The sequence below is a fragment of the Leishmania braziliensis genome, chromosome 28, assembly GCF_000002845.2.
Source record: "Leishmania braziliensis MHOM/BR/75/M2904 complete genome, chromosome 28".
NCBI lineage: Eukaryota > Euglenozoa > Kinetoplastea > Trypanosomatida > Trypanosomatidae > Leishmania > Leishmania braziliensis.
The window spans coordinates 952,283-976,810 of NC_009320.2; the positions used below are offsets into that span (position 1 = coordinate 952,283).

Below are 24,528 nucleotides of genomic sequence, written 5' to 3' on the forward strand. Positions count from 1 at the left end.
GAGTGCCACCTCTTTACTTCCCCTCTGCCTCCTCCCCTAGCATTGTTGCTGCTGCTGCTGCTGCTGCTATGCTTTGTGCCTGCGCATCTATGCGGGAATAGATGAGTGCGTGCTTACTGGCATAGGCGAGGATTCGTGTTTCGTTACTGACGCTACCACGATCGATAGGGGGAGGGACGGGGGAGGGGGTAAAACGCGTTTACTTTTGTATGTGCACGTCTGTGTAGAGGAGCGTGGACCTTCATTCACCTGCACTTCCCCACGACACCGCCCCACCAGCCCCTCTCCCTCCCTCCCTCCCTCCGTGTCTCTTGCGGCATGTGCGTGCGTCTGTGGTGGTGCCAATTCCATCTCCCGAAGTACTCCGCACATCCGGTGTCCCTCTTACTTTGTTGCTTCCTTACGATTCTTAACCCCTCACACTTGTAGGCTGTTGTGCGTGCGTGTGGCTGCCCACTTCATCACGCCTCCACCAACTCTCGCACCGCGCCGCCAAAGGCCGCCGTTGCACACGCACTCCTTTTCGTATTGTGAGGCGGTCAGTGCACAGAGGGGGGAGGGAGGAAGAGAGGCAGAGACACATGCTGTCGCACCCTTATTCTCCTCGTCATGCGTTTCGGCCTAGCCACACCTCACCGGCATACGAATAAACTACGCTGGGGCGCGTTCATCTTTGTGTCGATCTCTGTTGTGTTCTTTCCCCTTCATAGCCGCACACACACACACACCTGCCGTTACAGTGCACTGCACGCACTTCCCGAGCTCCCCACTTTATTTCTTCTCCACGCGCAAAGAGGCACGCTGCTGTGCATCGCGTGCGTGTGTGCGATCGTCTCTCTTCGCCGCTTTAGACCTCCTTGTGCATACCTCTCTCTGCGTGTGTCTTTCCTTTGTTTCTCCCCTAAAGTAATTTGTGCTCCTCGATGACGGACGGAGCGGGGAAGGGGGGAGGGGCACCTCAGCACGTGGCATCCCCGGGGTCCAGTGCCCCCTGCTATGTGTGTGTGTGTGTGTGTGTGTGTGTGCGGGCGGACGCCAAGCAGCCTCCCCCCCTCCCCCATCCCGGCCGATGCTAGACCACTTCTGGGGGTGACAGGGTCAGGTGCCCACGACGTGGGGAAGGCCAGTGCGATGCATCGCCACTGATGCCGGCGGGTCAGGCTGTGGCGCGTGCCTGTGGCTGCTTCGCAGCAGGCGATGGGCCTGGAAAGAGGCCCGCTGTCGAGTGGCGTGTGGCTCCTGCTCCATGGCAGCGAGTGGCGACGTCGATGGAATTTTCTGTTGTCAACCTTCTTCCGCCTTTTCTCCCTTCTCTTCCCTAGCAGTACTTGGGGCTGGTAGCGGGCTTTGGTTCCTTGGCGCTACTTCATCTTGTTTGCCTGCTACTATTGGCGCATCAGGGCTGCCACCACCACCGCTTTTTTCTCAGCCCTCTGGCCTCTGCGCTTTTGGAGTCAGCCGGCGTGTCGTCTCCTCGCCCTCCTTCCCCCCGCCCCTTACTTTTTGTTTGGGGCCCGCATATATGCGTGTGTGGCCGTGCCCCCACCATGCCTCCTGTCAGGAACGTGAAGCACGAGACCGATGTCGTGCTGCCCAAGGCGGGCGAGACGTACGTCGCCGACGACGGCACTGTCTCGCAGGTGCTGGAAGACCACATTGACGCAAACTACGAGCCAACGGAAGAGGAAGTGCTCGAGTTTGCGGACTGGATTGGCATGAAGCTGCCACAGGACTCGGAGTTTTTGTGGCTTGCACGTGAGGGCCTCAAGACGCCACTGCCAAAGGAATGGAAGCCGTGCAGCACGAACGATGGCGAGATTTACTACTTCAACTTCAAGACGGGTGAGAGCAGCTGGGACCATCCGATGGATGGCATCTTTCGCCAGCGGTTTGAGCAGGAGAAGGCTCGTACTTGCAAGCCGGCGTCGGCGGCGGCTGGGAATGCCGCTAGCCGAAGCATCAGCGGGCTGACTAGCAGTATACACAGCAGCAACACTTCAGTGATGCCACAAACGCATGTGATGATGACCGAAACAGGTGTACTACGGCGAGACATAGGGCCAGGCACTGCGCCAGGGCCTAGTCCTGCCACTACTTCGGTTAGCGGCAGCTCGAAAGGTCCAGGCGCTGGCAATGCGCGTGACGAAGACAAGCCATTCATGCACTACCCTCTCCAGCAGCAGCCACAGCCAACGTCAGTGACAACGCACACATCAGCAAAACCCCAGAGCACCACTGCCTTGTCAAACACTACAGCTGCTACCCACAGCATTCCTGCGCGTGCTTCCACCGGACACGCACCGAAGAAGGTCGGAACCACAGAGGTGTCGTCTGCCGCTTCACTTCGCATTGTCTCGGAGGCTGAGCGCGCGTTGGAGGAACGCGTACAGCGAGAGATGCAGCTGGCCCTCGAGGCAGAGCGGTCCAAGATTGAGGACGCCCATCGCGGAGCAATGTCCACTCTGCAGATCAACTTTGATAACGATGTGGCAGAGATGCGCCGCGCAGACGCCGCACGCCGCGCCACGGCATCGCAGCAGCAGGTGGAGGAGCGGGAGCGCTGTCTGCAGCAGACCCGCAGCATGTGCGAGGAAAAGTACGGCGATGAGCTGCGCTCGCTGGAGCGAGAGGCTGAGTCGTACGCGACGAAGCTGCAGAAGCTTGAGGCAGAGGCCGCCCGCGCCACCTCTGGCAACACGCAGCGAGCCATCATCGAGGCCGAGCTCAAGACGGCGCTAGTGAAACAGCGTGCTGATGCGGAGGCCACTGCCAAGAGACAGCATGATACTGCGATGGCCACCACCCAGTCTGCCCACGCTGCCGCTTTGCAGAAGATCCATGACGAGGAGCGGGAAAGGGTTAGGGCAGCACAGCAGGCGTGGCAGCGCAAGTTCGACGAGGAAGAGCGTGTGTTGGCGCTAAAGGCGGAGGCTGAGCGAAAGCGACTGGAGGGGCAGCTGAAAGAGTTAGAAGGAAAGCTCGCAAGCGTAGCAACGCGTGCGGGGGCCAGCACGACGACTTGCATGCCACCAGCAGCTGACTCGTCGCTGCCCGGCAGCGGCGAATCTCTTAGCGAGCGACTGGCGCGTGTTGCCGCCACTAAGGCGGCTCGGCTACACGAAATCGAGGCGGCTGCAGCGCGAGAGCAGTCGGCTGTGCGCACGGAATGCGAGACGGCGCTAGCGGAGTTGGCGGAGCAGGTCCTATTGGCCCAGCAGGTGGGGCGGCTTCTTCCGACAGGCGCCCCACCGATCGACTTGCTGAGCCGCGGGGCTTCGTACTCGCCCGATGGATCGGGTGCCGTCACTGTGCAAGGTGGTGCAAGGCCTAACCCTAGGACAGTCAGCGTCGCCTTTGCGCAGGAGCTTAACCGTATCCGCCTTGCGCGAGGCAAGGAGCGGCAAGAGCTCCTGGCGAAGCTGCGCGCTGACCGTGAGGCAGCGCTGGCGACTATCGAGTCGCCGTCTCACTCAGCCTCCTCTGCAACGAGTCGCAGGCCTGATCTCAACGGTGGCGCTGACGCAGCACCCGTGGGTGGTAGTGGTAGCAGCCCGACCACTGTAGAGGAGCTGAAGGCCGCTCACGCGGCGGAGCTTGAAGCGAAAAAGGTGCTTTACGCCAATATGGAGGAGGATCTAAAGCAGCGGTACGCGCGCGAGCTCGCCGATGCCGCAGGGGCAACGACGGCGACGCAGCAAAGTACCCTGGTCGCCAAAGCCGTGGACACAGAAATGAATTTGTATACTCAAGAGGTAACCGCACGGTATGATTGCATGCGTGCTGAAGCCGCGGCGAAGTGTGCCAAGGCGCTGACCGACCACCAGCTGGCGATGGAGGCTTACGAGCGACGAAAGCTAGAGACAGAGACTCGTCTGGCCCGAGAGCAGCGAGAGGCGCAAGAGTCCTTCATCCAAGACCATCTTGACACCGTCGTGGCGGCGGAAAAGAAGAAGTTGGCTACTGACTATGCCGCGGCCATGGCGCGTCTGGCGGCGCGGTACGACGAGGAGCGCGACGCCTTGAAGGCGGAGGTGGAAGAGGAGATGGAGGCCTATGAGGCCGCGATGCGACAATCAATCATGACCTCGGTGACCACGACTGGGGCGTCTCATGGCAGGGATCAGGGGGCGGCGGTGGTGGTAGCTCGTGTCGGCACCACAACAGCGCCCTCTTCCACGGCCGAAGCTCGAGGAGGTACTGCGGCGACAGTAGCGCTCTGCTCGCAGGCGGAAAAGCAGCACGCCGACCGGCATGCAGAGTGGATGTCCCGGAAGCGCCTCCAAGCGGCGCAGCGGGCAGAGCTGGAGGAAAAGCAGTCAACGCTGCAGGCACAAAAACAGCGTGTGGAGCGGCGTGTGGAGGCGTTGAAGGAGGAGGTCGCCGGTCTCGTCGCGGCCGTGCACACCGCCGAGACTCAGCAGCCCTCTCCGCCATCCGCTTCTGGCCCTTCATCCCCGCCTCCTGCGTCGACCTCGGCGACTGTGACACCTGCACGCGGCTATCTACGATCTGTGCACGAGGCATCGATGCAGGACCTTGAGCAGGGGTACCGCTCTCAGGAAGCTTCCCTCGAGGCTGAGCTGAGGACGTGGCGAGAGAAGACACGTGCTCTTCAGCAGTCCCAGACGCTGCAGTCATACACGTCGACCAGCTTGAGCACTTCGCAGCAGCAGCTGCTCTCCGACACCACCCACTCCGAAGGTGCAGCGATGCGCCCGGCATCGTCACCATACGTACTCCGCCGCCAGCCGAGCCCCATTGCTACCGCGGCTGCTGGCGTCTCGCTGCTGAACACGCCGACGATTCCTATGGCTTTGGAGGACTCGTCTTTGCAGCCCACTATCCGCTCTAGCGGTCCACTAATGAAAACTGAAATGGTGGCTCGCGGCCCTTCGGTGACTACTGGAGTGTCAGGCACCACCGAGGCCGTCCTTTCCTACCAACAGCGGCAGTACATTCTTCAGCAACGCCAAGCCTCACTAGAGGCAGCTCGTGAGACGTGGCAACTTTACCGAAGGCGGAAATCAGAGCTCCAGCAGCAGGAGCAGAGCCGCTTGAGCCTCGCTGCCCTTGTGACACCTTCGGAGGACGGTCACAGGTATGAGGGTGTCGATCCCAGGACTCTGAGCGCCAACAGCGGCGTGAGCCGCAGCCGCAACGAGTTTCTCAGCCTCTTGTTGACTCGCCTTATTGAGCGTCTTGACACTGTGACGAGACAGGCCATGGCGCCGCCGCAGCGACAAAATCGCACCCAATCTGCTACGCGTGCTGGCGCCCATGCTGCCATGGTGTCATCGCCGCACGCGCGCGCACACAGTGTGCATAGCCACCAACACGTTGCCCGTGGCCCACCACAGCAGGAGAGAGCGATGTCCAGGGCCGCCCTTCAGTCTCATCACTCGATGTTAGTGAACGCCGCCGCCGCCTCTTCCTCACCCAAGGGGCTGCCGCCATCCACGCGGGCATCGTTTTCGGACAGTACGAAGGCTTCTCAGTTTATACAGCACAGCAGAAGGGGAGGGGGCAGCGTTGGCGGCCCTTCGTTCAACAAAGTCTCGTCAAAGTGAGACACGTTCTTGTCACAGCGCTGCTACCACCGCCATAGTGGAAGGCGACGCGCACCGTGAATAGCCGAAGGAAGCGCTTCCGTTCACTTTTGATCGCCCGGAGATCGGCAACACCGCACCTCCGCCCCCAGGCGCAGGCGTTCCTCGCACTCCTCTTCTCGACTGGTCTTTCCACGTGCAAGCGAAGCAGACAAAAAGCTGGCGAGGGTGCCTATAGAAGCGCAGGTGCTCTCTCTCTCTCTCCCTTTGTCTTCGTTTCACGCCAAACACATCAACCCCCGCCCAACACACGCCTGCAGCGAGTGGGAGGCGAGGCCGCGCGCCCTTGTCGTGGTGGCGCTGGATTCGAACCAAACAAAAGAGAAGTGAAGGTCAACGACGTGCTCTTCTACTCGTGTGTGCGTGTGTATGCCGCACTGGAGCAGCTGTGTCGCCTACCCTCACCAACAATGCCTAAACGCGCACGACATCTGTCTGTGATGACCCTTGCAAGTCTCGTTTGCTTTTCCGGACCCTCCAACTCTTCGTCTACCCTCTTTCCTCTATCCTACTCTTAGATATGACTTCCGCCGATGTCTGCTGATGCGCTCCCATCAGCATGGGATGGAGCCGAATGACCCGCCGATCGTTGAACATACCCGCGAGAGGGTGGCTGATGAAGGCTACGTGCGGCAATCACTACTGCCGGAACGCCGCCCTGCCTTTTTCTCTCCTATGTGAGTTGGTGTTCAAGTTGGGGGAAGGCGGTATTTTAGTCACTGCTGCTGCGGTCATGGCCCTTTGGTCTCGCGCGCGTCATGCTCTCTCTATTGGACTGCCTCATCCTCTCCCTCTTCTCCGCTGACGTATATGTGGCTAGTTTTGCGTGCGGGTCGTTCGTTCCCGTACGTGGGTGGCTCCCTCTCTTCTTGCCCTCCTGCCTCTGGACACACTCACATAATCCTTCTTTGCCGCTTCGACTCCCTCTCTCCTTTTGACTCTTCCCATTCACCCCTTCTTCATACATCGTGTGTATGTGTGTGTGTGTGCGCCCCCCCCTGCTGCTTCTTGACTTCAGCTTGTGTGCTTGTCCGAGAGGTCGTACTGCCCCACGTTCACGTAGAGCCTCGGCGGCCTCCGCGACTGCTGAGACTTTTTCGCGTCGCTCGGTGGCAGGGGTGTCGCTGATTTTCATCGTCGTTCATTCACGCTCTGTGCGTATGCTGGCGCGAGAAGAGAAGGGGAAAGAGCCACCGAATTCCTCTTGTGATACACGCTCACCGACACACGTGCACCCCTCTTCCGTAGTCTGAACGAAGATGCTTGCTTCTCGCGGCACAATTGCCAAGGATGGCGATGTAGTGCTCGTCGTGCATGGCCACCAGAACATCACGCCTCTCGTACTGCAGCGCGGCGCTGTGCTGCACTGCAAAGCTGGCAAGTTTGACCACGACGACATCATTGGCCGCTCCCTCGGCAGGTATGTAAAGGGGCAAAACAATCAGAAGAGTGACCCGCGAGAGCCGTCGGTGTTAATTCTGCAGAACAGCGCAGACATGTGGACGCAAGCGGTGCCGCACCGTACGCAGATCATCTACGACACAGACATCGCCGTCATCCTTCTAAACCTGCGCCTCGAACCTGGTAAAAAGGTGGTGGAGGCAGGGACGGGCAGTGGCAGCCTGACGCACTCCCTGGCCAAGACGGTGGCCCCGAACGGGTGTGTGTACACTTGTGATTTCCACAAGCAGCGCTGCCTGGAGGCGCGTGCCGAGTTTCGCCGCAACGGCCTCGACTCGCACCTCGTGTGCAGTCAGTGGCGAGACGTGTGCACGACCAACACAGGCGTCGCTGACATCGTCGACGGCGTTGATGCTGATGTGGAAGCAATGGAGTCACCGAGCACTGGCTTTGGCGTGGCGGCGGCCTCTGTAGACGCCATCTTCCTCGATGTTCCCGCGCCGTGGGCGGCCATCGAGAACGTTTGCCACGTGCTCAAGGAGGGTGGGATGCTCTGTACCTTCTCGCCTTGCATGGAGCAGACGCAGCGAACAGCAGAGGCACTGCGGGCTGCTCCGCACCACTTCGTGGACATCCGCACGGTGGAAGCGCTCACAAAGTTTTTCCACCCCGTCTTCAAGCGCGCACGCGATGCACGCGATCGCGACTGCGTCAAGTTCCGCGCCAGCCTCGTGTCGAAGGGCCACAGTGCCTACTTGACCTTTGCGCGGCGGCGACTGGGCAAGGCTGAGCAGCTAGAGGAGGGGAAGCCGCTCGAAGCAGATGGCGCTGAGAAGAACGGCATGGAGGAGGCGACAACGGCGTAGCGCTGTATTGTTGTCTCACTCCCCCTTTCACCTATTAGGCGCGCTAATTTGTCCCTTACCGCTGGCGGTTGTGCCATGCCCCCCCCCCCCCCCCCTAAGCAGCGCACATGACGAGTAAACAACGAAGCGACATTGGTAACCCCAGAAGCACACATGCATGCTGGCTCATACATGAAACGCAAGTCAATGGTAAAGTGAACGACATCAGAGGAGAAGGGGCACGCACGCGCAGAGAAGGATGGTGGCAGAGAGGAGGAGGAAGATCAGCGCAAGCTTTCCTGTCTCTCCTTCCCTCCTTCAGGCAGAAGTGCGTGGTGCTTTTATCGTTGATGGCGGTAAAACAATAGCCGCACGAGACGAAGGGACTTGGTTGAGGAGCCGCGCGCGTGTATTACTAAGGGGCGGGATCGAAGGGGATGGGGAAGAGGAGGCAGCGGAGCTCCCCCCGTTGCGGCTCAACCTCCCTCTTTCTGTCTTCTTCGCTGCACGTGGCCTGAAGAAAAGACTGAGCATTTGCGCCTTCTCTCGTTGAAACGACGGCCGCGTTATCTTTTTCCTTGCCGCGCTGTATTCGTCCTTGTTCTCCTCCTCCTCCTCTGCCACATGCAACGGTACTTCGTTGAGCGTGGACTGCTGAGCACGTTGTTTTAGGCTTGTGTAACTCCCTTTCCTTCTTCCCTTCCTCTTTCCCCCTCGCTGTCTCTCGGCACATTGCGAGAGACGGCACAAGGGGAGCACTAGCGAACCTTCAGTATCGTATTGGGGGAGGGGAGGGGACTGGCATAGCTACACCCCCACCCACAAGGCCAGGCAGCGGCACTTAAGCATTCTTGTTCTGTTGCTAGCATCAGCAGCATGACCCCCTCGATCCCCAGCTCCTTTAAGGGCCAGTTGCTGCTTGCACTCATGCTCAGCGTTGGCCTCAAGTTGGTCACCTTCTCCCTCAGCACTCTCCTCACACGACTCCTGCTACCGTACCAGAATGGAGTGTACTTCACCTTCAACGTGTACAATGACGCTGTGTTGTTCATTGCACGGGAGGCGACCCGCAGTGTGGCCTCTCGGCTGCCCATCATAGAGTCGAGTGCGGAAGCAGAGGACAATGCGAAACAGGACGGCAATAGCGATGCGGCTCAAGAGGTGGGTCCTGCTGGGCAGGGTGGTGCTGAGAATGCGCCATCCGCTCCGTCTGCACGGACGCCGGCAAGTTTGGTGCGGGTGGCCAACATCCGTGGAGTGGTGAGCATCGCCCTCTGCTCTGTGCCGCTTGCCATCGTCATGGCTGCGACGGTGGAGGCTCTCGGTGCGTGCCTCGGCCCAGCATCCTTCCTTCCGTCCCTGATGCGGTACGCGCGTGCCAGCCAGCGAGACTTCCCCAAGGCGAAGAGTGTCAGCGACCTCGACAGCGCAATGGCGCTGACGGGGCTTCCCTCTGTTGTGCTTCCGTACGTCCCAGAGATGACGGTGGTGCTGTGCACCATCATCATGGCAGCCATGGAACCGTGTGTTGTGCTCGTTCAGTCACTGAGCCTTTTCCGTGTTGTTGTTCTGGCAGAGTGCGCGACGCTGGTAGCGCGGCTGTGTACCATCATCGGGATCGCGTACGCTTGTCAGCGCGATATCGCCGGCGGCCGCACGTCCGATGACGAAGTCGGTAATGGGCTGCGCACCCTGTGGGAGACACGAATGGCGATGGCATTTGGCCAGCTCGCGTACGCGATAACACATGTGATCTACTACACGCTGGTCGTGTCGGGGCTCCCAGTTGCTCGCTGGCTTGGTTCAAGCCCCGAGATGGAGCAGGTGCGAGCAGCAGCACTGCTGGCACGCGCAAGGGAACTGGGCCAGTCCCGACAGGGTGCAGTTGCAAGTGGGTCTGCTGCCAGTGCGAAGGCGGCGCCGCCTTCGGTTCTTCCCACCCCGTCGCAGTCGGTACGGTGGTCATCCTTTGTCTTTCCCTTTTGCTTCTACTCAATTGGGGACAGCGTCGTAGCCTGTCGGCGTCACTGCGCCCTCCTTAGCACGTTCCTGCGCGAAAGCCTGCTTCGACTGGTGCTGTCGGAAGGGGAGAGCCTCGTACTGACCTCGCTCGGCTCCGAGACGGCGCGAGGGTACTACCACCTCATTTATAACCTCGGCTCTCTCGTAGTCCGCCTTCTCTTCCGCGTCTGGGAAAACGCCTGCTTCGTCAAGTGGAGCCTCGAGGCTTCGCTGGGCCACAGACACACCGCCGTGCATTTGCTGAAGCTGATGCTGCGCTTAGCCTTCTATGTGGGCTTTTCCTTCACCCTGTTGGGCCCCCCGCTAACACAGAAGTTCCTGACCACGATGTACACGTCGCGGTGGGCGACGCCGCAGGTATCGACGGCGCTCCAGCTTTATTTCTACGCCCTACCGCTGATGGCTTGGAACGGGCTGCTGGAGGCGTTTCTGCGTGCCGTCGCCTCCCCGGCGGTGCTGCAGCGACTGCAGCGGTGGATGGTTGGGGAGACGCTCTTGTACATTGCGGCGTGCTACGTCACGCTAACCGCCTTTGGCAAGACCGACATGCAAGGGGAGAGTGTGAGCGTGCTGGTACTACTGAACATCTTTAATACGCTCTGGCGGTGTTGCGTGTCCATCTATCTCCTGGTGAGCTCTCCTACTGTTGTTGTCGGTGCCGCAACTGCTGTCTCAACTGATGCCCGAGCCGAAGATGTCGGCGGGCCTGCCGCGCCTGCAGCCCCTTCCCTTACCCCGTCATCTCCCTTAGTGCGCCTCCATGATTTCCTGTCACTCTTTCCCAAGCGCATCGTCGGCTCGATCCTTGGGCTCTTCGTGTGCAGCCGTGCGCTGCGTGCAAACTCGGTGGTGGCCATTGTGGCGGTCGGTTTGATGTACGCCGCAGCGATTCTTGCCGGGGATGGCGAGGTGCGCCGGCTTCTCGTGACACCAGTGTGGAGCCGTGTGCGGCTGCTGTTGCTGCGGCACCGCCACGATTCGCACACGGGCCCAGCCGCCGTCTCTCTGCAGAGTGTGGAATCGGCCAAGAGCAAGCTGGAGTGACCATCTACGCACGTTGTACATGACGGGCGTCAGTGGTGTATGTCAAACCGCGTCGCGTCGTTGCAGTGCGCAGTTATATTTCTTTGTTGCTCCTCTCTCTCCCCGCTAACGTGCCAAATTCGCCACCAACTTTCCCTGGCTTGGCATGCGTGGGTGACACTGAAAGGCAACCTCTCCCAACAAGAAGCTCATTAGGTTTGTATCAGTAACTAGGCTGATCAGTGATGCTGCGCTCCTGCTCGTTTCTCTCTCTTTCCCGAAAGTGTCAAGGTTGCCAGGAGGAAAGAGAGATCGGGTGAGTGGGGTTGGGTGGAGGGGGGGGGGCAGGAGGAGGAGAGCGTCCGCGTTGCGCCATCCTGAGAAGCATGAGATCTGCATGGCTCGCCCCCCTTCCCCTCCCCACTTCCACACACCCACGCACACTCTCTTTACCTACCCTCTCTGCCTTTTCCTTGAAGGCGAAAGACAAGCAGTGGGAAAGGAGGGAAATGCAGGTGACACTGGACACGATGTGAGCGAGTGTGGGTAGCACGTGCGGTAATGGTCCATCTCTCCTCCTGTTGATCTTCTTTTCTCGCTTTTCTCTTCTCTCTCTATGGGTGTGGGCTTGTGTTTGGTCTCTCGCGATCTTCTCGTGTCACCTGCGTCACACACACACTCTCTCTCTGGTGTATTAGTGTGTTTCCCCTCTTTTCTCCTCTCTTCTCTGCGCTCTCACTCCTTCCCCACTCGAGAGAACATCGCATGCGACCCCCCTCACACGCACGTTAGCCTTCTTACTCCCCATACGCTGACACACTCGCTTCCTTACTCATCCCCTTTTTTTCTCGTCCTCTTTCGCGTTAGGTCCAAACCATGCTCCGTCGTGTGTCGACGCGCGTGTTGCCTGCGGCGTGCAGTGCGGCCCAGAACGTGAGCGTACGCTTCTGCCTGGCCATCAAAGTGCCTACGATTGCCGAGTCCATCAGTACGGGTAAGGTGGTGAACTGGACGAAGAAGGTCGGCGACGCCGTCGCAGAGGACGAGGTGATTTGCCAGATCGAGTCTGACAAGCTCAACGTCGACGTGCGTGCGCCGGCGAACGGCGTCATTACGAAGATCAACTTCGAGGAAGGGGCTGATGTCGAGGTCGGCGCGGAGCTGTCCACGATGAAGGAGGGCCCGGCGCCATCGGCGGCTGCACCGCAGGTTGCGGCAGTCAAGTCGGACCCACCCAAGGCGGCGGCACCTACGGCAGAGGCACCAAAAGCTGTAGCCCGAGCTGCCGCAGAGCCTGCTGCTACTGCGGCCGTTGCCAAGCCCGCGATGCACGCCGTTGCCGGCGCGGACCCGCGCACGAAAAGCGTCCGCATCTCCTCCATGCGCCGCCGCATCGCTGACCGCCTCAAGGCTAGCCAGAACACGTGCGCGATGCTGACCACCTTCAATGAGATTGACATGACCCCGCTGATTCAGCTGCGCGATAAGTACAAAGACGACTTCCACAAGCGCCATGCTGTGAAGTTGGGGCTAATGTCACCCTTCGTGAAGGCGAGCGCGATGGCGCTCAGGGATGTGCCAATTGTGAACGCATCCTTTGGCAAGGACACCATCGACTACCACGAGTTCGTAGATATCGCGATCGCCGTGGCGACACCACGCGGCCTCGTTGTGCCTGTGATCCGTGATGTGCAGAACATGAATTTGGCAAACATCGAGACCGCCATCGCCGACTACGCCGCGCGTGCGCGCATCAACAAGCTGACCATGGCTGAGATGACTGGAGGAACCTTCACCATATCCAACGGTGGCGTCTTTGGGTCTTGGATGGGCACGCCTATCATCAACCCGCCGCATAGCGCGATCCTTGGCATGCACGCAATCAAGAAAAAGGCGTGGGTGGTGGGCAACGAGATTAAGATCCGCGACATCATGGCGGTCGCGCTGACCTACGACCACCGTCTCATTGACGGTAGCGATGCGGTGACCTTCCTAGTCAAGGTGAAAAATCTGATTGAAGACCCGGCGCGTATGGTGCTGGACCTCTCGTAGGCGCCGCCGATGTGCCGAGTGCGCCGGTGAGAGGGGGGAGGGAGAGAGGAATCGATGGTGGTAGAGAAAAGAAGTGAAAGGGAGACAAGTCGCACCACTTTCTCTGTAGGGGTTTCTTCCCTTCGTTTTCTTCATGTCTCCCTGCCGGTGTTCTGCCCACTTCGCTCTGCAACCTCCCCGCCCTCTGCTCGCCCTCACGACCCAGACACACCCACACGTCCTTCTCTTCACTCTTCTTGGGAGTGCCTATCCATGTCTCTGTGTGTGTGTGTCTTCGACTTGCTAAGGATTTCTTTTATTGGTCTCTCTCTGTATGGGCGCTCGGTTGTATGACGTTGTCCTTCTCTCTTTGCTAGGCTCTCTTTCCCATTATTTGCGCTCTGACGCGCGGTGCGTGTGTGTGTGCGTGTGGTGGTGGGGGGTGCAGATCTTGCTAAAAGCCCACTAAAGTGAATTGTTTATCTCTTGCATCGTATTCCTCCCGCGACACTCGCCAAGCACACCTCTCCCCATCTTGCGTGCCCCTGTCTCGCTCTCTCTCTATTGTTGCTGTCATTCTTACTCGTGCTGCTTCCGAATGTGCAGGAGGAGAGAGGGAAGGGCCAGGCTGGACAAGGTCCACCCCACCGCCTCCTGCACATACGCGCGCAGTCTCGTTCTCTCTCTCTCTCATATGGGTTGCTGTGCGTCGACTGCGTCAAATGTCTTTACAGAGACGCAAGATGAATAAAGAAAGCAGCGTATGTGCGCACTTGTGTGTGTGTGTGCTTGTACATCGTGGAACAGGCGAGGCAGTGCAGGGAGGGGAGGGAAGGGGGAGACGTGGACTCAGCCGAAGAAAAGAAGGGGCAGCAGCGGCGGCTCGCTAAGAATGGGGGCGCAGTGCTTGGCGGGCAGCAAAGGCGAAATGAGGGGGGGGGAGGGAAGACTGAAAAGGAACGCGACGCTGTTCTTGGTGCTACAACGCAACGCAAACCTGCACACACACACACACACACACCCCTTCCCCCTCTCCCCACATCATCTCGTACTTATGCACGTACAACTTCCGTCATCGAGTCCCACGCATTCCTGCAGTGGACGAAGTCAATCGCGTTGCTCCGATGAAAAGAAGCGAAGAGCCGGAAGAACGAACAAAGTGCCATAACAACTCTACAGCAGAGGGAAACCAGTCAGAGAGAAGGAGAAGCCAAACGTTGCGCCTCGTCCCCCTCTTTTCCCACGACCCTCCCACGCCGGGCCTTTTGTCTCCTGCCCTGCCCTCTCTCCGTTTCACTTCCTTGGCTCTCCCTTCGTTGTCTTCGCCTTCTCATGGCTGCACTCTTAGTCGGCGAAGCAGCCGCAGAGAAGGGAGACGGGTAGGGGTGAGGACGCCACCTATAAGAGGAGGAGGCGGAGAGGGAGAACGCGCAATGAGGAAGGTTGTGCCTATGTATCTTCATGGTGTGTTGCTGTTCGTGTAATGCGAGTGTATTGTTGGAGTTGCCCGCGTATGCATGAGACATTGTGTGTGTGTGTGTGTTGTGAGTACTCGTCTCTACGCATTCTCTATGCCGTCGCCACCGTTCTTATCTCGATCGCGACGGCTCCGTTCTGTTCTTTCGATTCTGAAGGCCATTGCCCACATCTTCTCTCTGTTGGCTACGCACCCGCCCATCCAGAGAGAGAGAGAGAGAGAGAGAGAGAGAGAGAGAAAGGGAGAGGGAGAGTGAGACGGTCGAACGGACCTGAAGCAGCTTCACGACTAGCATTGCCATTCCCTGCCACTGCTCCCCCTCCTTTCTTTGGAAATCGCATTGTTATGGTTCGCCGCCACCAGCACAACGCTATAGAGGATGACTTAGGGCGAGTGGCTCCGTTAAGTAATTCCCCTCTCCGGGCAGTCGTGTTCGTTGTTGTAGTGATCCGCCCACCATGTCCTGACTGTGGCTCTTTCTTTTTTCTCCACCTGCATCTTCCGTTCGCACGGGCCAAAGCCGTCACAGGAGGCTAACTCAAACGAACCGCAAGCGCAACAGGGCGAGGGAAAAACACCGCAGCGTGCTGGACGCCGCTCAGCGCAGAACATTGGGAGAAGAGGTGTGGACAAGACAGGCATGTTGTCAAAGTTGCGTACACACCGATGAAGTATCTCTTTCTGCGAGACTGCAGTGCAGACACCAACGATGGAGGTGAGGGCACTAGGGTCACGCCGGGCGTCTGTCGAGCTACGCTTTCTAGTGCGCAACCACCCCTCCCTTTTAACCGCCACCACCGCCACCACTACGAATGCCGCTGCTACTACTACTCCTGTGACGACAGTGGTGGCTGTGCAGGACGTTGGCGTGGACATTTCGCTCCACGCCAGCATCCCTCTCCTGCCCGCGCGATTCCTTCTGCAGCTTCTCTTGCCTCTCCATCGTTCAGCGTGTCACGTTCGCTCCACCGCTCCCCCCTCTTCTCCTCTCTGCACGTGTGTCTTTATTTGTCCCCCCCTCCCTTTCCCACTGCTGATATGGCACCACCGCTATGCCCTCTCGTAGATGCGTAGTAGCAAGTTTCTCAATTCTTGATCAACACTTCCTTCTCCCAGACAGCGTTACCGCTTTCTCCCTCACCCTTCGCGACTTTTACTCAATCGGACGCATACGTGTGCAGAGGGATGGGCCACGAAGAGGAACGCGTTCGCGTGCTGTCGAAGCAGGAGTTGCTCGCCACACACATCAAGGAGCTCAACGAGAGCTACTCGGTGAAGCCGCATCTCGAGTACACGACCATTCGTGCCGTCAGCGGTCCCCTCGTCATTCTGGAGGATGTGCGTGAGCCGACCTTTGCTGAGATTGTCAACATCGAGCTGGCTGACGGCAGCGCCCGTCGTGGCCAGGTGCTCGAGGTGGATGGCACCAAGGCCGTCGTGCAGGTCTTCGAGGGCACATCCGGCATCGATGTCATACGCTCTAAGTGTGAGTTTACCGGCCGAGTCATGGAGCTCGGTGTAAGCGAGGACATGCTGGGTCGCATCTTCAACGGCTCCGGCATCCCGATCGATAACGGCCCGCCGGTGCTGCCGGAGCAGTACCTCGATGTCGAGGGCATTCCGATTAACCCGCGTGCCCGTGTCTACCCGGAGGAGATGATCCAGACGGGTATCTCGTCCATCGACGTCATGACTTCCATCTCGCGCGGTCAGAAGATTCCGCTCTTCTCCGGCGCTGGTCTTCCGCACAATGAGATTGCCGCACAGATCGTGCGCCAGTCCGGTCTCGTAAAGCGCGAGGGCAAGACCGAGGACTTCTGTGTCGTCTTCGCCGCCATGGGTGTGAACCAGGAGACGGCCCGCTTTTTCCGCACGGAGTTTGAGCAGAACGGCTCGATGGAGAAGACCGTCCTCTTCCTGAACCTCGCGAACGACCCGACAATTGAGCGCATCATTACGCCACGCCTGGCCCTCACCACCGCCGAGTACCTTGCGTACGACTGCGGTAAGCACGTGCTCGTCATTCTGACCGACATGTCCTCGTACGCTGATGCCCTGCGTGAAGTGTCCGCCGCCCGTGAGGAGGTGCCCGGCCGCCGCGGCTTCCCTGGATACATGTATACAGACCTGGCGCACATCTACGAGCGTGCGGGCCGCGTACTGGGCCGTGCAGGCTCCATCACCCAAATCCCAATTCTGTCCATGCCGAATGATGATATCACCCACCCCATTCCAGACCTCACCGGGTACATTACGGAAGGTCAGATCTACGTGGACCGCCAGCTGCACAACCGCCAGCTGTACCCGCCGATCAACATTCTGCCGTCGCTGTCCCGTCTGATGAAGAACGCCATTGGCGAGGGTATGACCCGCAAGGATCACGGTGGCGTGAGCAACCAGATGTACGCCGCCTACGCCATTAGCCGCGATATTCTCGCCATGAAGGCTGTCGTCGGCGAGGAGGCATTGAGTTGCGAGGATCTGCTGTACCTCGAGTTTCTCGACAAGTTCGAGCACAAGTTCATCTGCCAGGGCTTCTACGAGACGCGCGATATCTTCCAGAGCCTCGACCTGTGCTGGGATCTGCTGCGCACCTTCCCCAAGAGCATGCTGAACAAGATCGACATCAAGACCCGTGACGAGTTCTATGACCGCCACTCAGGTCGAAAGTAAGCGACGGGGTGCCACTCGATGAACCAAAGAGTGAGGGAAACACGGGAGAGGCGGGTATGGAGGCGAGATGCGTTGGCCGGCGGTCCGCCGTCTGTTGCAATGCTCATCCTCTACTGTGTCGTTGCTCCCCCTCCTGTGGTGCGCTCGCGCACTGCCCATCCCTCGCCCTGTGTCGTCGCACTGATCGCTTCTTCCCTCCCCCCTTTCGCCCCTGGAGTGGCGGTGCGTCGCCCGAGTGAAGCGTACGTGCCTTCTTTAGTTTGCATCGTTTGTTTGGCTGTGGTGTGGGAGGAGGGGGGAGTGAAGGGGGCGAGTCCCCCTTCTTCCGGCGCGTTTTGCACCGTTGTGCAGCTTACATTGCGCCCACTAGGCTCGTGCTTTCGCGCGGCAAACAGGGTGGGTGGGCGGGTGAGTCGTGTAAGGACAGGCGCGGTTTACTTGCAGCGCCGACACGTCGATGAATGCTACTGCCATCTTCGCTGTGGTTTTGAGGCTTTTGGTTGTTTATTTGGTTCTGTTTTGCGTGCTCTTTTCATCTCGTTGTTTCTCCTATCGACATGAGTTACCCACACGCAGACGCAGTGGCGTCGTCCTGTGTGTCTTGTTCCTCTCCAGTGCCCGCTTCATGTCCCTCGAGCTTGTTGGAGGGCGAGGAGGCAGCAGGGATGTGTGCGTGTATTGTGAGAATGCGTTTGATCGAGAAGAAGATGCAGGGGCGCTGGTAACACGCGAGTATGTCGTGGAGTGGTGTGTTGACGCGGCAAGACCTGCAGGGGCTCTCTTCCTCCTCTTCTCCGAATGTACACGCACGGGAAGAGTGGAGAGGGGCGAGCAGGAAAAGGATGCAGCGATCCAGTCGTCCTGTGGGAAAAAGCCGCAGCAATAAAAAAGGTGGATTGAGGGCTCTTTGCCTCCCCCCTCCTTCATGGGCTCTCTCTGACTCTCTGCCCCCCCCCCCCCCCCCCTGGTTTGCTGTGCGAATGGCCATGCATGCGTATATGTCTGGGCTTCCCTTGTTGCGCTCTCTCCTGCCATGGCCGCCCCATCACCGGCGCCGTGACGCTCGCCTCTTTGCTCTTCCCTCTCTGTGGCAAAGGACTTCGTGGTCTTGCTGTCCTGCACGGCCGATATGGCGGCTCCGCATGTTTTGTTCTCTCGTGTGATGCGATGGATTCGCTTTATTCCTGTTTACTGCACTCAGCGTTGTAGGGGTCATGCCGCTCTTCAAGGGCGCTTGTGTGTTTGCCTCTGCCCGTGTCCCGGGTGCGCGTGTGTTGTGTGTTGTGTGACTTGTAGAAGAAGAGCAAAACAAGCGGCAAAACTGCGGTGTCGGGGTGTGACCCTGTGGAAAATCTGACGAACATATGGGAGACAAATATGCAGGGAACAACGCACCGAGAGAGTCACACGCGAGTACTCCTGGAGCGCGTACGCACGAAGGAGGGGTGGGGGGCCAACCACAGGTGTACCCCTCCCCCCCGTCGCGTCACGGCACGCACGTACACCCATGGACACGCATAGGTAGGGGGTGCACGAATTTTTGTAATGAAGCAGATGCAGCACACACATACACACGCGCGTGGCCTTCTCTCCCTCACTTGCTCCACAGGACGTGAGCGTGCACGTGCTGTCTGGTGGGGAAAGCTGGGCGAAGTGTAAAATGTATGCGTGCGCCTGACGGGAGAGAGGAGTCACGCATCCAGGCAGGGGTGGGGCGTTCTTTCCTCCGCTAGTTCATGCTCTGCGCGAGCAAGTGTGTGCAGCGGCGCTGGGCAAGCGGTGCGTCCAAGTTGCGCACCACCCGCGTATGCGACGAGCCTACACCGGTGCAGCATGAGATCGCTCTGGCGCTGCGTTCGGGGTCAACGGAAACCAGCTCTGCCTTAACTATGAACGAACACCGGGTCGTCTGACGTGCCTCTTATTCGTTTGTGGAAGGTTTCTCCCCTTCTTTGGCCTCGCTCACAATTTCTCTGCCCTCCACCCCCCGTCCTTTGCCGCTGTTCATTCTCACCTGCCTGTTACCCCCCCCCCCCCCCCTCATCGTTGTGCAACCCCACCTTCACCAACACCACTGCCCCCCCCTCTCAACTTCATGCAGTGGTACTGCTGCAGGTGTGTCGCGTCGCTTTGCCATTGTGTGGAAGCAGCGGATAGACGACACTTTTGGCTTCTCCCTCCGCCTCCTCACCCGGCGTGTGCGCTCCATCTTTGCGTTTTCTGTGCGAACCGAAGCACTCTGAAGAGGGAGGGGACGCATTATTTCTTGTTTCTCCTTTGCTGACGGTTTCTCGCGCCACTTAAGCTATTTTGTGTCTGCGCCCTACTACCCCTGCATCATCGTCATGTCGTCCGACACTGCTGCGTCCTGTCTGCTGGACATCGTCGTCTTCGCCGGTGGCGACTCGCTGGATCTAATGCCACTGACTGCCGTGGAGCAGAAGGCGATGTTGCGCATCTGCAACCGCCCCCTGATTTGGTACTCCATCACTCCATGGATCGAGGCAGGCTTTCGCAGCTTCTTCTTGTGTGTCAACGAGGACTACGCAACGCTGCGAGCGTACCTCTCTCGCGCCTTTGACGGGGTTGACTTCCACTATATACTTGTTCCCTCCAACGTGGGCGATCACCCATCCACAACATGCGACGCTGTCAAGGCGTACCTCAAGTACAAGGAGGCGCTGCGGCTTGGCGAGGAGGACACTCTCGCTCAGACCTCCGGTGGTGCTCTGAATTGCGAGGACACCGTGATAAGCGTGGAGGGAAGCGGCGGTCACTTTCCTCAGGTGACTTCACTGCATGAGACCCAGCTGTACCGCGGCGCCAGTGAAAGCCGAAACCACGGCGGCTGCGCCAACCCCATTAATCGAGACCCGCTGAAGCTTGAGCGCATGAACAGCGCCGGCCTCCCCCGCGACGCTCTGCTGCTGAGCTGCGATACCATCCTCGTCGACGTTGATGTGGCGAGCTTTGTAGAGCGGCACTATGCTTCTCTAGCGTCCGTGACAGCAATGCTGTATCGCCCTTTGTGCAAGCGCGGCGGCGGTGGCAGTGGTGGTGATCACAAGGTCCGCCACCGACATAGGAAAGACGGTGGTATCGCGTCAGTCAATGCCGTCGAGGCGTCGTACACCCACGGGCTGTCATGCGTTGCCTACGAGGAAGCAGATGCGCTTGCCTCCATGGCACTTGGTGCGACCTCTAACACACCGACCTTCTCATGTAGCCGTCGTTTACCGAGTGGAGCGCTATCGCAGCTGCAGCGCGCATCTGCCAGCCTGAGTACACATTCACCCTGCGAGGCACGCACCATGGCTGCCGATCTCGGTCACGTCCATCATCACCGCATGCACTACCTTAACCCACTGGAGGGCAAGCCGGAGGTGCGTATCACCATGGCGTTTGCAGCGCGCCGTCCCGACATGACGTTCGCCGCCGATGTCGTCGACGCGCACGCGTACCTAATGAACCGTTGGGTGCTCGAGTTCATTGCGGAGTCCGCAGGGGTTGCGGACATGACCGTCCGCAAAGACATTCTGCCCCTGTTGGCACGTAGCCAACACACCACCGTCAACACTTCTGAGAGGGCGTTTGCGACGCCGGCGGAGAAGCTGAAGGTGAACGTGCCGCATCACTGGCTCAGCGAGGGCGCGGGGATCTCTGCGCAGTCGCTGAACGCCGCGTGTGGGCTTGCGCTTCCGGAGGTGGCGGACTCGCTGCGTGTGTTCTGCAGCATCTACGAGGAGGACCCCGACAAGGCGTGCCGTGTCTATCGAATGAACACCCGCGACAACTACCGCGCACTGAACGACGACATCATTTCTGCCAAGTGCTCTCAGCTTCACCTAGAGGAGCCACTGCTGAACGCCGGGGGTGCTGCGGGGTCTGGTGGTGCAGGCGGCGGCGGCACCGGTGTAGTGAATCGCTTCACGTTCCCATCCTTGCTTCCCCACGGCGGCGCGCACCCTGGTCACTACGGTGGTACTGGGGGCGCAGCCCATGGCGACAGCAGCAAACCGGCACCGTCCGCTGGCGCTATGGCCCTTGCCACGCTGCTTCCCGACAACCCCATCACACTGCGGGAGAGGATTGACGACCAGCAGGTGTACATTGTCGGCAGCTTTATCGACTCCGTACCGCCACCCAACGTGTTTGTGACGCGCAGCGTGATTGGCGCGCACGTCACGCTGGAGCCCGGCGCTCGCATCACGGACAGCATCCTCATGGGCAACGTTGAGGTGGGTGCGAAGGCGGTCGTGCTAAACAGTGTCATCGGCACCGGCGCCGTAGTGAATGCCGGATGTCGTGTTGTCGGTACCACTGTTGGACCCCGCTGCGTCGTCGAGGAGAACGCGAGTGACACGATCATTGAGTGACACTTCACTGGCTTGACTCGGTGTCACCGTGTGTGCGTGTGTGTACATGCGCGCGTAGTTGTGAGCGAGAGCACGCGCCTGTGTGTCCTCAGCAAAGTGACGCGGCGGGTAATGCAGGTGCAGGCAGATGCGGACAGAGGGCGGCGTCGTTCGTCTTCGTATTTTACTCTTCGCTGTTCGTGTCCCCCTCCCTCCCTCTCTCTCTTTGTTTGCGGCCTAAGTCGCTGGTGGTTATCAAATGCTCTTCTCAATCGTGTTCGTTTTCCCTGTTGTCGATGGAATTACGCAAGCGCGTGTGGATGGGGAGAGACGGCCGGTCTGCCAAGCGCGCCACACGAGCGAATAGTCGCTGTGCGTGTAACTGTGTATGTAGTTCGCTTGGCGATTTCCACCCACTCCTCTTTCACCCACTGACCTGCGCTCTCTCTCTCTCTCTCTCCACTTGTCCCCTCTCTCCCTCGAGTGTTTGCGTGCACGAGAGTGTGTGTGTGTGCGTGTGTGTATACAGCAGCGGCAGCAGCCAGAGGTGCAGTAGCGCATCAGCACCCGTGTTCTCTCAACGTCGCGCTTCCCCACCCCATTTACCCTCTTCGTCTTGTTCATTGGGCGCCCAGGCAGCGATCCGCTTCAGCTCATCTCCGCGAAGTGACGGTGCGACCCGTGAGCGTCGCTCTCGTGTCATTTCTTGAGAAAGAGGAGTCACAAAGTCGCTCTTTTTTTTCTTCTGTCGGCGCACGGGCGCGCGTGTGTGGTGGTATAGCGGTGGTTGCCGACGAGAAACCGCCTCTTGCGCCACTGCGCCTGTCTGTGGGTGCTATACTGTCGCCCTCGGCTCCCTCCTCATCACGAGACGCAGCCCATCGGCTAAACACACACACACACACAGACACACACACACACACATATATATATATATATATAGACAGACACGCACGCAGGGAAGAGAAACATGGAGTCCGGCGCTTCCCACGAAATTTTGTTGACAAGAACAGCACTGCCCATACAACCACGCTCACTCTGCTTTGTCGTGCTTCACCACGGCTATTATGCCAATTCCAATGACTTCCGATACTTACTCACGGCGAGTAAGCAGGTGCTGAAGTCCCTCAAGAGAAGCAATACGGATGCGAAGGACGAGGGGCTGCCTTCACCAAAGCCGTGCTATATACTCATCTCTTGTCATGACAACGACGGCCATAGGATGAATGCCGGCGTGTTGGCCTGTGCACATCGCGTCGTCAATCATGTCTGTGCCGTTGTCTCTGCAGTGGTGACCAGGGAGCTCAGTATCGATGATATGCAGTGCTCTGCTGCAGCTAAGGAGACCGCTCTCGCTGCGAACGGTGCGCCAACGGCAGCGAGGCGTGAGCTGCATTTCAGCGCTGTGGGCCACTCGATGGGCGGCCTCATTCTGCGCGCCGCACTGCCCTTACTGATAGACAAGATTGAAGGGACCTACGGGGAGCAGTCGCTGGGGTTCGCGGTGCACTGGGATGTCTTCTGCACCTTAGCGACACCGCACCTTGGCGTGAAAAACATGATGTCCAATACCAAAATGTTCCTGGGCCAGCACATCGGGTGTTACCTCTCGACAGCAATCGCCGATCTGTTCTGCAAGAGCAGCGTCGTGTCTGCGGACTTGGTTTCACGCGACAGCCTTGCGGCCTGGGCTCGCTTTAAGCGGCGAGTGCTGCTGAGCGTTGTAAACGACGAAACAGTACTGATGCACAGCAGCAGCTTCGTGATGCCCTTGCACATTTTGAAGCGTGACGGTGCGCCGCTTCCTACGGCAGAGGCGGACCTCACCGGCGCGTGCTCCAAGACCAACGCGGGGACTCACCATCGGCAGGCTGACTGCAGTGCTCTTTACCTTGCTCGCCTTGGCATCATGTGTGCGTCATCGCTTGAGGAGCTGCGCGGCAACGGTGTGCTTCTCACGGAGGTCTCGCCTGACCTGTGGCCGCCCGGGGTTCTCCCGGAGGAGCGCGCACTGGCGGAGCACATCCTGCGGGATGTGGGGCCGCTGGAGCTGCATGTTGTCGACTTCCGCCCGCGGTTGGCGCGTCTTACATCGAGGGATGCCTCCCATGAGAGGCACGGCGGTGATGTCGCACTCAAGCCTGGCATCGTGGCGAGGGGTATGATGATGCTGGGGGTTAACCGCTTTAGTCACTCGGCCCTTCTGTGCAAGTGGCCTTTTTCATACCCCTCCCTCTTTGGGTTTGTTTTGGAGTATGTCGCCTCAGACTTGATTTTGACGCCGCTTAGCAGCGCTGTGCCTGTGCCAACACCGCAGGAGGCGCTCCAGCACAGGAGTGCGACTTCCAGCGGTAGCCCCACGGTAGCCGACAGTGGCGAGGGCATGGCGAGTGCCGCTGAGATCGCTTCGCCGGCTCTGTAATCCGTTGCCAAGTGAGAAGGCCGTCTTCTCAGCCTTATGCACCTCTCGCCTTCACGTGTTTCTCTCTGTGCATGCAACTCCTCGACGCTCCGTGGCGGGGCGTCAATGATCCCTTTTCAAGGAAAGCGTGCAGGCGCGCGAGTGCCTTGCTCACTAGAGCGCCGCTTTTCATTGCTTACCATTTCTATTGCGAGTTTCCTTGCATGCGCTGTCTAGCTCTCCAGCGGGGGGATCGCCTTTCTCCTTTTCATGCTCTGTTGCGGTCTGCTGCTGGTGTATACATCCAGCCAAACTTCGAGAACGAACAAGCCAATCAAACGAGCTCGACAATGAGGGCGTGAGCACGCACGTCTGCACAGGCCTCTGGGACGATGCGTCCTGCGCACTTACCGGGTACACCCCCACGCGCATCGACGCTAGCACGCTAGCCCCAGCCCCTCTCCTTTCCTCCGTAGGGAGCCGTCTCTCCCTCTCTCATGTGTGTAGGCACATTGTGTTCGCTGCTGCGTCGTATGTGCCGTTATCTAAGAATGACAGATGCTGCCTTGCGGGCTCTCTCTGTGTCTCGCATCAACTGGCCTGCGTTCCTTTGCTGCTCTCTGGTGCACTTCCACCCGTTTCCCCTCCCGCTACACTCGCGTCTACTCACTCCGGTACCCCAATCTCCCCCCTT

General features: G+C 59.2%; 7 protein-coding genes across 7 annotated transcripts; all 7 read left to right on the forward strand.

Moving 5' to 3' along the window:
- Positions 1-1,547: 1,547 nt before the first annotated feature.
- Positions 1,548-5,567, forward strand: LBRM_28_2590 (conserved hypothetical protein; the record flags this gene model as incomplete). The annotated part of the gene is made up of 1 exon (XM_001566237.1): positions 1,548-5,567. One exon carries the CDS (start codon positions 1,548-1,550, stop codon positions 5,565-5,567), a length of 4,020 nt encoding a protein of 1,339 aa, XP_001566287.1.
- Positions 5,568-6,865: 1,298 nt separating this feature from the next.
- On the forward strand, positions 6,866-7,873 carry LBRM_28_2600 (conserved hypothetical protein; the record flags this gene model as incomplete). The annotated part of the gene is made up of 1 exon (XM_003723151.1): positions 6,866-7,873. One exon carries the CDS (start codon positions 6,866-6,868, stop codon positions 7,871-7,873), a length of 1,008 nt encoding a protein of 335 aa, XP_003723199.1.
- Positions 7,874-8,728: 855 nt separating this feature from the next.
- Positions 8,729-10,918, forward strand: LBRM_28_2610 (putative dolichyl-P-Man:GDP-Man5GlcNAc2-PP-dolichyl alpha-1,2-mannosyltranslocase; the record flags this gene model as incomplete). The annotated part of the gene is made up of 1 exon (XM_001566238.2): positions 8,729-10,918. The coding sequence occupies one exon, from the start codon at positions 8,729-8,731 to the stop codon at positions 10,916-10,918; it is 2,190 nt and encodes a 729-aa protein (XP_001566288.2).
- An 855-nt stretch (positions 10,919-11,773) lies between these two features.
- LBRM_28_2620 (putative 2-oxoglutarate dehydrogenase, E2 component,dihydrolipoamide succinyltransferase) lies at positions 11,774-12,949 on the forward strand (the record flags this gene model as incomplete). Its single annotated transcript, XM_001566239.1, has 1 exon — positions 11,774-12,949. The coding sequence occupies one exon, from the start codon at positions 11,774-11,776 to the stop codon at positions 12,947-12,949; it is 1,176 nt and encodes a 391-aa protein (XP_001566289.1).
- Positions 12,950-15,590: 2,641 nt separating this feature from the next.
- On the forward strand, positions 15,591-17,078 carry LBRM_28_2630 (putative vacuolar ATP synthase subunit b; the record flags this gene model as incomplete). The annotated part of the gene is made up of 1 exon (XM_001566240.1): positions 15,591-17,078. One exon carries the CDS (start codon positions 15,591-15,593, stop codon positions 17,076-17,078), a length of 1,488 nt encoding a protein of 495 aa, XP_001566290.1.
- A 2,345-nt stretch (positions 17,079-19,423) lies between these two features.
- On the forward strand, positions 19,424-21,454 carry LBRM_28_2640 (conserved hypothetical protein; the record flags this gene model as incomplete). The annotated part of the gene is made up of 1 exon (XM_001566241.1): positions 19,424-21,454. The coding sequence occupies one exon, from the start codon at positions 19,424-19,426 to the stop codon at positions 21,452-21,454; it is 2,031 nt and encodes a 676-aa protein (XP_001566291.1).
- Positions 21,455-22,655: 1,201 nt separating this feature from the next.
- Positions 22,656-23,855, forward strand: LBRM_28_2650 (conserved hypothetical protein; the record flags this gene model as incomplete). The annotated part of the gene is made up of 1 exon (XM_001566242.1): positions 22,656-23,855. One exon carries the CDS (start codon positions 22,656-22,658, stop codon positions 23,853-23,855), a length of 1,200 nt encoding a protein of 399 aa, XP_001566292.1.
- Positions 23,856-24,528: the final 673 nt, after the last annotated feature.